This window comes from Vespula vulgaris, chromosome 10, assembly GCF_905475345.1.
Source record: "Vespula vulgaris chromosome 10, iyVesVulg1.1, whole genome shotgun sequence".
NCBI classification, from domain to species: domain Eukaryota; kingdom Metazoa; phylum Arthropoda; class Insecta; order Hymenoptera; family Vespidae; genus Vespula; species Vespula vulgaris.
Window position 1 is genome coordinate 289897 of NC_066595.1, and position 10319 is coordinate 300215.

The following is a 10319-nucleotide window of genomic DNA, read 5'->3' on the forward strand; positions in this document are numbered from 1 at the left end:
GGACGAAAAACATCGTTCTTTCGTAATTAACAAATATTTATTGAGATTTGTCGAGATAAGCAATACCCTCATCGACGTAAATAATATTCGCTTTCGATATACACGACTTACACGATCGAGCACCTTCCATCGATATTCCGCGATATTCTCTTTCTCTTTCCACGGGTTTCGCTATATAAAATCACTTTCTAGATTATCTTTAAACGTCAAGTTGCTTCATCATCCAGTGAAAGAAACCAAGAACCGTGAAACTGAAAGTCAATGGTACGCAGGTCGCTTTGATCCATTCCCAGATACTGCAAATTAATGGATGAACGATGGCGTGAATCGTTTCGAGGAAACCATATTGATTAGTACCTTGATTAAAATTAAATGGATTTGCAAAATGTCATTACGCAACAGTAGGATCTTTATTACGCTTAACGCATATAAGGGATTAAACACGAAGCGTACAGTATCTAACTTATCAATTAAAAACGTTACCCATTAGTTTCCAACTATCTAAATATCTTTTGTCTGCAAAAGGAAAAAACGCTACAAGGGATTATCGAAGGAGATAATTTGACAGGGGGTATATGAATTTACTTGTAGGGATCATCGGATACGAGGAACGGCGACGTCACCGGAATTACTCCACTTTCGGATATGACTACCGGCTTGACTGGTTTATCATGGACGTCCGTCTTTGTCTGTTCGATTTTGAAAACTACACTTTGTCCTTCGATTACCTGTCGAATTGAACGCTTTAGAAAAAGTACGAAAAGTATGTCGATTCTTCTCTATATTCTCGTTCTTTACCTTTCCAAAAACGGTATGCTTTCCGTCTAACCAAGGCGTAGCAACGGTTGTAATGAAAAATTGACAGCCATTGGTATTTTCACCAGAGTTTGCCATACTAAGGAAAAACGGTCCGGTATGTTGTAAATCAAAGTTCTCGTCGTCGAAATATTTCCCGTAGATACTGATCGATCCACTACCATCGCCATTTTCGATATCTCCGCCTGAGATTCGATTCGTTTGTACGATGGTATTTTGTATAATATATTTGTACGAAGGAGCGATTAATGTGCAACGTAGGAATAATTAACGATACCTTGAATCATAAATTTCTTAATGACACGATGAAAGAGCGTGCCCGCGTAAGTTCTCCCGTTTACACCGGTCGTAGCTATCGTAAGAAAGTTCTTCACTGTTTTCGGAGCGACATCGCCGAACAAGCCTAAAACGATTCTTCCGGCAGGATGATCGTCGATCATCACGTCGAAATATACCTTATCCGTGACCGTAAAGGTAGCAGCCTGCAAGAAAGATAATTCTCCTCGTTAAATTTCCACACGCACATCGTGCGTTTACAAACTTTTATCGGTCTTAACGTACGCTTATTCAAAGAACGTTTTACAAAGTGCCGCTTTGATACGCAGGTTCTCTCGCGGAGTTTCACAAAAGATCCGGATGCGCAAAGCGAATGATAAAAGCGAATGATAAAAATGATAAAAGCAAATTTACATACTTGCCTACTACATCGTCTTCGCTCTCGCTGTAGAGATCTAGATTCACGATTCGTGCACCCGAATACTTTTCGTTTCGAATTCTTCGACGAGAGATATACCGTTTCGAACGTAAATTCACGCTAAAAACGCGCAACATTCTTTACGTACGAGCGCATGCGCGCACAGATAAATAAGAGCGAGGGAAACCTTACGTTTGATACGTACGAACGACTGGATACTATCCGTTTTTCGTTCGATTTTTCTAATCTTATTTTTTTAAACGTTTAGTTGCATCGGGATACATTTGCGTCACAAAGGACGTTCAATCTTCGAATTGGCCACACAAACGAAGAATTTTATCAGCGATTCGTGATCAACGCGAACATTTTCATAAAAATTTACCCGTCGCGTTACATTATTTTACGAAAATGCAATTTTAACTTTTGACTTTGTTTTAAGATCATTTATTTTCTTATAAATTTCATTTACAAGATGAATTATTGTGCGTAGCAACGAAAGAACTTTCAGACGACGGAATCGTGAAACCGTATAATTGCTGCGACCTGTCTGGAAACTTCCAAATGGAATGTATATCGAGATAAATGTCAAAAGAGAATACGAAAGGGAACGTCGATGAACGTCGGTGAAAACAAATTAAAATGTACTATGCGATACTAATGAGATGAATAGCAAGCGATCAGAAAAATGTATATCGTGAATATTTCATATTGTCTTACGGAATGGTACCTCGTTGTATGAGACAAGAGCAACGAGAAAAGCAACTGTTAAAAAACACTTCATTTTACGAGTTGTGCTCAAACACACAGAATTTCACACATAGAATCCTGTTTATTCTCATTCACCGAAAAGAAGAACAATCACAGCTCTTCGCAAAAGTTTTGTGACGCGTATCGAGACGTTATCGCGTTACATGCAACTTAGAAATGTACGATAGTTTCCGTTGAACGGCCAACGCGCTTCTGTCCAAGTCAAACTCGTCATGAATCGCGTCTGCGCTTCTCACGAATGCTTCCGAAAGGTTCAATTAGACGAAGTTCTCTTCCAATTTCGTTTGATCCTTCTTCGTATCTACTTTTCTAAGTATCGATGTCGCGGCTTGTACTTCTTAATAAAACAAATTACATGGCATTTATTGTTTAATAGGAAAATACATTCTGTATGTCGTTTCACCTAGTTATTTATTTATTTATTCGTTTTTAAATATAACAAAGCGCGATTACTCGCGCGCGATTATATTTAAAGAGCGATGAATACGTAGTACTTTTATTGATACAACTGACGGACATAGCAACGGCATAGACCGTTTCGTATATCGAAAGAGCAAGTACTCGCGATACGTGATTGAATTTGTTAACATTTCGAAAGGTATTTGAAAATCTCTAAATACATGATTAACGCTTACTGCGAATAAATAAGTAGTTGTACGATTACGAATAGTATTGGTTTTTTTTTTTTTTCTTAGTATGGCAACCAAAGGTAAAGGCAAAAGAAAAGGATCTACCAGCAATAATAAGAATAACGATAAATCTGGCAAGGGAAATAACGGAAAGAAAAGTAAAAGTGCAAAGAGAACAAAAAAAAGTGGAGGAAGAATGAAGTTCACTATGGATATATTCAATGAAGAAGCCATGGAGAATGCTTATTATACGTGTCACAATATCATGGATGTTTTAAAATGTCGAGGATTTCCCTGGCCAGAAGCACAAAAGAAAAAGAAGAAGAAGGGAAGAAAGTGAATAGCTTTGTAAATTTTTATATTGGAACATATGCCTACGATCATAGCTTTTGAATAAATAAATAAATATATATATATCGATTTTTTCTCATCCGTTTTCTTTGAATAGAAATTAAAAAAGATTATACATGTACCTTGAGTATATTTGCAGTCACATTATATACTACGTATTATTTGTAGTAAATATGCTTAAGTTTATAAAAAAATATAAGCTTAATCTCGCCTACGATTTGCGATATTTCTGTAGTACTCCTCTGTATCCAATTCCGAATGCGGTATCATGAATGGACCGTTAAACACACAATGTACAGTTACAGTTTGACAATATGAGAGATTAGGCAATAACTGTAAAAAGAATAACATTAAGATACATCTAATTTTCAATCTACAATGTCGTGAATTATTGGATACTCACTTTCGGTGTCAGTAAAAAATATTGAGAACTACCTGGCTTTCCTGTTATATTAACCAGTAGTTCAAAAACTCTTCTTTCGTTAACCGCATCCATTCCCTAAAGATACAATCAATGTATTTATTACGCGTTACATATCAAATAAATTCGTAAATACGATTTGAAAAATACCTGATTAATCTCGTCGACACAACGAAAGGGTACTCTAGATAATTCTTGAAGAGAAATCATATAAATTGCAGTTGTTAACGACCTTTCTCCACCACTTTGATGGTGCCTTGTTAATTCCTGCAACTCATCCGTATCTCGGAATTTGACGCGAATTTTCAAACCGTACTGATCGAAGTCCATCTGAAAGCATGTACGCAGGAAAATTGACATTCGTTTCATCAAATATTGATCTTAAAAAATCCAAAATTCTAGGATAATTATTCATAAGAATTTAATGAAACTAACAATATTATCTCCATGAAAAAGAGTAACTTCCCCAGCACATTTCATATCTGAAAAATGTGAACTAAAATTCACATTTATTTGTTCAATTAATCTTTTCAAAGGTGGTAACCATTGCTCTCGTAATCTAACAGTGTCTCGTGTAATGGATTCCAATTGTAATGTTTCCCTTTCTATGGATTCTCTTAAATTTTGCATGTCTATTTTTACCTCTTCGTATTCCCGGAATATCTAGTAATACGGCGTACGATGAGAAACGAAATAAAAATGTATGTTATAGAAAATCAATAATAATAATCAAACGACTTTGTCTCTGATACTTTACATTTTCGGCATCAACACTTTGTTTCATACAAAACATTTTGGTCTGCGCTACGGCTATTTCTTTATCTATTTCTTCAATCGTAAGCGGTAGTTTAGCAAATGTTCGGTTTATAGGTTTGAAGTCCTCGTCTTGCGGGCTAAGATCGTTGGTAAGAACTTTTGCTTCGTTGTATGCTTTAATCGCTTCTTGCTTTAATGGCCTGTAATCGAATTCAATTTCTTTAAACGTTTTCTCTGCCTCGGATAACTTTTCTTTCATTTCTTGGATTTCATTCTCTCTGTTTATCAAAAGTTGTTTATACAAACGTAATCTTAACTTAGCTTGTTCGTTAATCGTTACATATTTCAAACAATCATTCAATAATGAATTATATTCTCTATATTTATCTAACTGATTATATACAATTGTCTGCAAAAATATAAGAGAAATTAATTATGTATGGAAACTAATGGTCATACTGCATGTAAAACGTATGAGTATAAACTATAAAAACCTGAATCTTTTTATTATGCATCTCTATAATTTCTTCTCTACTCGTCCGTTCATTTTCTAAAATTTCAATCTTTTTATTAGCTATGGATATTCTGTTTCTTAGAGCTTGGATTTGCTGTATGTTATGCTGATATTTTGTTCTAGTTTCACGATATATATCTAATTGTTTATTCTCCGTACACATCTTTTCTTCGATTTCTTTCATCTTATGCAGGATTTCTTCCTTTTTTTCCGCAAGAACATTTAATCTAAAGAAATGTAATATTCCGTGATCAGTACGATTGAGTTTACAAAATTATAAATTCATATATCGGAGTATTATAAGTGTACCTTTCTTCCATTTGTTTCAATTTACTCGTATCCAGTACTATTGATAATAACCCGTTTCCAGCTACTTGTATCTTTTTAATAGATCTTTGACCAGTATACTTGGACATATTCACAGAATATATATAATTTTCTACGAATGTAAATAATACATAATACTATGAAAATTATAACAAATAAAGCGTAATTATTCTATTTATATCGAAGATGCAAAAAGAAATGATAGATTTGAACATTCGTATTATTAATATTCGGATGTTAATAGATATTATACCCACCACTAAAATAACAGGATAAACTACGTGGTACATTATCCACATTTTCTTCGACAACACGTGATCCAACTGGTATATTATTCAAATTATACGATGGTATTAAATATTTCATTATAGCAGGTGGTGCGTCAAAGAGCGAAGCTAGATAATATTCGAAACCAAATCTTCTAATATTTTTTAATGGTATATTCGGATCCATGTACATTTTTCTGTTAGGGTCAGAATGTACTACATTCACTTGTAATTTCTGCTGATCCCTCAAACACTTTGTTAATAAGTTCATATCCTCTTTATTTTCGCAGACGAAGGCTATTAAATCTCTAAGAGGAATTATCCTTTCCAAATATTTAGAATATGTAACATCTTTGACATTAATCAACGTTAACATGGGTTCATATATTTTTCCCCGAAATTTATCTTGATTTTCACGCAACCAAAGTACACCTCTATACGCATCAGGACTTCTCTGCTTCAAAAGTTCCAATCTCTTAGCTTCGATATTAATGGATTTTTGTTCTTCTTTTGCAGCTGAAATGGATTTAAACTTTCAATAGAGTATCACAGTAAAACAGTTTGATTAATTTTTGACATAATAGCAAATTACAATCTTTAGATCAGGCTTTGATCTACTTTCAAGTAATAATGAAAAGTACCTCTGATCTCTCGTTCAATTCGTTCGTGTTCCTGCTTGCAAATGGTTATCTGATTCGCCAAATTATTATTAACACGTTTTTGCTTTTCCAAGAGAGACAAAATTTCTTTTTGTTTCATTTCTATCGTTTCTTCTATAAATTGGTATACGTGTTAAATCATACAGAATTAAAATACATATACGATAAATTTACAAAAGTACAAACCTGAACCAATATCCTTAATCATTAGACTTAAATCATTGTCCAGTTTACTTTTTTGCTGCTGCGCAAGATTTATATCCTGATCGCGATTTTGTTCCGCTTGTATTTTACGTGAACATTCGTTTTCGACCTCTTTAATTTCATTTTCAATCTGAAATATTTTGGACATTACCTCCTTGGCTTTAGACTTTGTATTGATGACTTTGTTTGAATTCTAAAAGTATGAGATATTAATGATATTAAGTTTTCTATGCTGTAAACATTTTTATAAATAATGATATATCAGAAATAATGAACTTACATAGTCATTTACTATGTTTTGCTGCGTGCTAATGTCCGATTGTATTTTCCGTATCGCATCATTTAATGGTATGAGTTTTGTTTGTACCGATTTTACTTCATTTTCTGCTACGTCTCTCTTCTTCTTTATCTATGCAAGTAAAATAATAATATTTAAATGAATTTGCAAAGATACACGACATTGGAATTTGATATTGGATTTTGAAGAATTACTTCGACCAATTGCTTTCTCTTTTGATCATATTGCATCCAAGCTTTTTTCTGTTTCAACGTTAAAATTTGGTTCTTTATCGCTTTTTTTTCCTTGATAGTACTAACAATTTCCTTTAAATGTTCATATTTTTGTGTTCTAGTTTCTAACAAACGTTGTTCGCTTGCTAATTGCGTTTCTAAATCCTTATGCTGAACTCGATATTCCTTTAATTTGATATGGTATTCTAATAATATTGGATCGCCAACCGATCTCTCCGTGCTTTCCAACAATTCTTGAGCATTCATTTTTGAAAAATCATGAACTTTGTCTTGCGGAAGAAACTGACACAGATTGTCTACCTGCAAGGAAGTACGAAAAAATTTTGTAATATTATTTCCATATAAAAATATTTTGTAACATTGAATTTCGAATAGATACCTGAATATTGAAACTATTCGTTAATTTTTGTACAGTCGTAGAACTAACGGATTGTCCATTTATTAACCAATAAGATTTGCTCGTTCTATCAAATATTCTTGTAATGGTAACAAATTTGGATTGGCTCTCCTTCAATGTAATTTCAATTTTTGCATCGTTACAACCATTCTTTACATAATCTTTAACCTGTAGTGCTCTACCAATAATATTAGGTTTGCCTCCCAAACCAAGTACTATTGCACATACAATTGTTGATTTGCCAGTGCCGTTAGGACCAATGATTAAATTCAGATTTCTTCCAGGTTTGATAACAACTTTGTTATAAGTTCTTTCAATAAAAATAGAAAAAATAAATTAATTAAAAATAAAGAATCGTTATTTGATACAACATGGAAACGAAAGATTCGATATTTTATTGCAAATACTTACACAAAATTTTCAAGATAAATTTGCGTTATTATTCCCTTTTCAATGACATTACCTTCCATCGTACTTTTTAAAAGTCGTCACGTTTATAAATTTGGAGGGAAAAGTTTATTCGTATTACGATCGATTATCAAAATTGATTTATGAAGTATCGAAGGTATTTACATCTTTTTCCTTTCTTCGCATTGAAAATTAAAGTTAAATCGTACATTGTATAAACTAATGCATCAATAATAAATTTATCAAATACAACTAATCGATTTGGTAATTAAAAACGAACATAACCATAAACTGAAATTTTCATCGAAGATTCACTGTGAAGAAGACACTCGGTGGAAAATAAATAAATGTTCAATCGATATACAACGACGTTTAAAAACTAATCCTTGATATAACGTTTAAAAAATGAAAAATAGAAAATATTTAAAATGCCAACAACGTTTCGGGCACTTCAAAATTTCTTGTGCCATGCGCGTTACTTCCATTTAGGTTAGGTCGAGTTGATCTATAAACTGAACGTCTGCGTGCCCGCGTTTATTTAAATTTTCGCTTTCGTGACGATCTGTACAATTCGTACGCATTCTGTGATTTTTGTGTTAAACTATCGATAAGGTAACACAAGTAATTGGGTAAACGTATCGACTCGAGAGATTCTCGTTATCGAGTCGCTTTACGAAGAATTCGATACAAGCGTATGAAACTATTTTCTTAACTATCGCCGAAGCGATGATACATCATTAGTTAATGTACCTTATCCCAAGGGTGATAAGCGATCGATCCAAAAACATGATCGCTATGGTTACTTCATCGCTAACAAATGATCTACCGACCCATAAAGTTCTGGAACAAAGACATTTCATGTAGTTTGAAAGAAGATAAATAGTAGTCGGTTGAGTTCTTGTTATATCTCGTAGTCATCGTAGGGACCTCAATCGTGAAACATGAAGTTCGAAGTATCCGTTTATCGTAAAAAATACTTTCTTTTCCGCGCTAAAGATTATTGTTCTTTGATGCGACCATGTTTCGTGATTTCTTGCATACTCGGTGTATTTCCCTATCACGTTACTCCAACGAGCTTGAGCATATCAAAATTCGGCTACATATATACCACGTTCGTAACAGGTCTATACGTCGTTCATGTTTTCATTGTTCTCTATCAAACCGATGTGTCCCGCATACTGAAATACGATAGCGTACCGGGAATGTTGCAGGGCAATTTTTATTTCATCCTTGGTACCGCGGTAGCCGTAACCGCGTACTACAATATACATCGCAGATTGTTATTTCTTCAACAATTATATCTAGTGGCCTCAAAGTTACCTTCCGAAACCTTCAATAAGCTGTCGAAATATATTCACACGAAAGACATATTCGGTTTTTTATTTCTGATCGGACAAATGCCGAACATTTTGAACCGATCGTTGGTCCTAACACTCAGCAAGTGCTCCTTACTATACGCTACATTGATAGTTTTCATAATGGATATGCTTTATATGAATTGTACCTGCATAATTAAAGAATGTTTTACAAGAATTAACAAAAATTTGGAAAATCTTCAGCGCGTCGTCGTCACTGGCGAGCCTCATCTCTTGAGAAGGGTCTATCACGAAAAAAGGAATCCTTTGCTTTTAATAGAATTGAAGGCCATTAAAATGAGACATCAACAGGTCAGCGACGTTCTTCAACAATTGAACTCGACTTTTGGTTCTCAAATTATTATAACGTCTTTGATGACCTTCGCGGAAGTAACATTCAGTCTATACTTTTACATATTGCAAACGATCGATAAGAAAGAAATAAACTTGGAGAAACAAATTTGGTATTCTTACTTTATAACATCGATAGCATATTATTCCATCAAGTTAGGTCTAATAGCGTGGGCGTGCGAAACCGCTAAAAACGAGGCTGCCGAGGTTGGAATTAGGATCCACGAGGTAGTTATCAATACTACGGACAAGGACATTAAAAACGAGGTAAAACGTCATTCGTAACGTCCTCCGCAAAAAGTTCATTCGTTCGACTACACGCTTTCAATGTTGCAGCTGCAATTATTTTCCTTGCAAGTATTGCATCGAGATAACACCTTTACCTCCAAAGGACTCACTATGGACGCGTCTCTCGTAACAACGGTTCGAATAATTATACTTATTAGTTTCATAATCGTTTGCGTTCAACATTCGTATTCGACTTCAATAATCCTGTTTGTTCGTTCTTTTCGCAGATCGTAGGGAGCATTACAACGTATCTGTTGATTCTAATACAATTCCTGATTTCCTTACACTCGTGCAAACCCAACAACGGAACCAACGTAATGTTTTAACGAGGGAAAATCAGAGCAAGAAAACGGTTAACAATAAGATTTTGTTCTTTCACGCATGTGTGTGACCTTATCGATTCCTTTCACTCGTGATCGAAGGCGCCCTGACGAGTTTCTGCGTAACACAGAAAGTTTCATTTCGACGCTGAGAACGTGTAACAACGGATGCTGCTAATTGATGCGTCAGATCAAGAAATACGTATTACGTAAATATAAACAATCCGAACTTCGTCCCTGGGCTCGAGTATTTTGTAATAGTAT

The 10319-nt window shown here is 34.3% G+C and overlaps 3 protein-coding genes across 5 annotated transcripts; 1 reads left to right on the forward strand and 2 right to left on the reverse strand.

The window, feature by feature from the left end:
- Positions 1–199: 199 nt before the first annotated feature.
- LOC127067069 (peptidyl-prolyl cis-trans isomerase 6-like) lies at positions 200–1647 on the reverse strand. The gene is made up of 5 exons (XM_051001582.1): positions 1507–1647; positions 1094–1298; positions 799–1001; positions 586–728; positions 200–296 (listed from the first exon to the last, which is right to left on the reverse strand). The coding sequence occupies exons 1-5, from the start codon at positions 1645–1647 to the stop codon at positions 200–202; spliced, it is 789 nt and encodes a 262-aa protein (XP_050857539.1).
- On the reverse strand, positions 1149–8474 carry LOC127066704 (structural maintenance of chromosomes protein 5). 3 transcript variants are annotated; one of them, XM_051000738.1, is made up of 15 exons: positions 7745–8474; positions 7316–7643; positions 6898–7236; positions 6686–6814; positions 6388–6598; positions 6184–6315; positions 5534–6058; positions 5259–5388; positions 4930–5176; positions 4437–4844; positions 4115–4342; positions 3830–4009; positions 3662–3757; positions 3381–3591; positions 1149–1298 (listed from the first exon to the last, which is right to left on the reverse strand). In XM_051000738.1, the coding sequence occupies exons 1-14, from the start codon at positions 7801–7803 to the stop codon at positions 3460–3462; spliced, it is 3144 nt and encodes a 1047-aa protein (XP_050856695.1). In that variant the 5' UTR covers positions 7804–8474; the 3' UTR covers positions 1149–1298; positions 3381–3459. The 3 variants fall into 3 exon arrangements, with proteins under 3 accessions (XP_050856695.1, XP_050856696.1, XP_050856694.1); XM_051000739.1 differs by lacking the exon at positions 1149–1298 and adding an exon at positions 2288–2612; XM_051000737.1 differs by lacking the exon at positions 1149–1298 and adding an exon at positions 2288–2615.
- On the forward strand, positions 8472–10061 carry LOC127066714 (gustatory receptor 23a-like). The gene is made up of 3 exons (XM_051000762.1): positions 8472–9714; positions 9784–9870; positions 9963–10061. Exons 1-3 carry the CDS (start codon positions 8683–8685, stop codon positions 10059–10061), a joined length of 1218 nt encoding a protein of 405 aa, XP_050856719.1. The 5' UTR covers positions 8472–8682.
- The last annotated feature ends 258 nt before the right edge of the window (positions 10062–10319 follow it).

Coding starts and splice junctions, on each gene's coding strand:
- LOC127067069 (XM_051001582.1), bottom strand. CDS start 1,647: ATGTTGCGCGTTTTTAGCGTGAATTTACGTTCGAAACGGTATATCTCT. Junction 1,002..1,093: donor TAAGAAATTTATGATTCAAG/GTATCGTTAATT, acceptor ATCGAATCTCAG/GCGGAGATATCGAAAATGGC. Junction 729..798: donor AGCATACCGTTTTTGGAAAG/GTAAAGAACGAG, acceptor TCAATTCGACAG/GTAATCGAAGGACAAAGTGT.
- LOC127066704 (XM_051000738.1), bottom strand. CDS start 7,803: ATGGAAGGTAATGTCATTGAAAAGGGAATAATAACGCAAATTTATCTT. Junction 6,815..6,897: donor AGAGAAAGCAATTGGTCGAA/GTAATTCTTCAA, acceptor TTACTTGCATAG/ATAAAGAAGAAGAGAGACGT. Junction 3,758..3,829: donor GTGTCGACGAGATTAATCAG/GTATTTTTCAAA, acceptor TTGTATCTTTAG/GGAATGGATGCGGTTAACGA.
- LOC127066714 (XM_051000762.1), top strand. CDS start 8,683: ATGAAGTTCGAAGTATCCGTTTATCGTAAAAAATACTTTCTTTTCCGC. Junction 9,715..9,783: donor ACAAGGACATTAAAAACGAG/GTAAAACGTCAT, acceptor TCAATGTTGCAG/CTGCAATTATTTTCCTTGCA. Junction 9,871..9,962: donor ACGCGTCTCTCGTAACAACG/GTTCGAATAATT, acceptor TTCTTTTCGCAG/ATCGTAGGGAGCATTACAAC.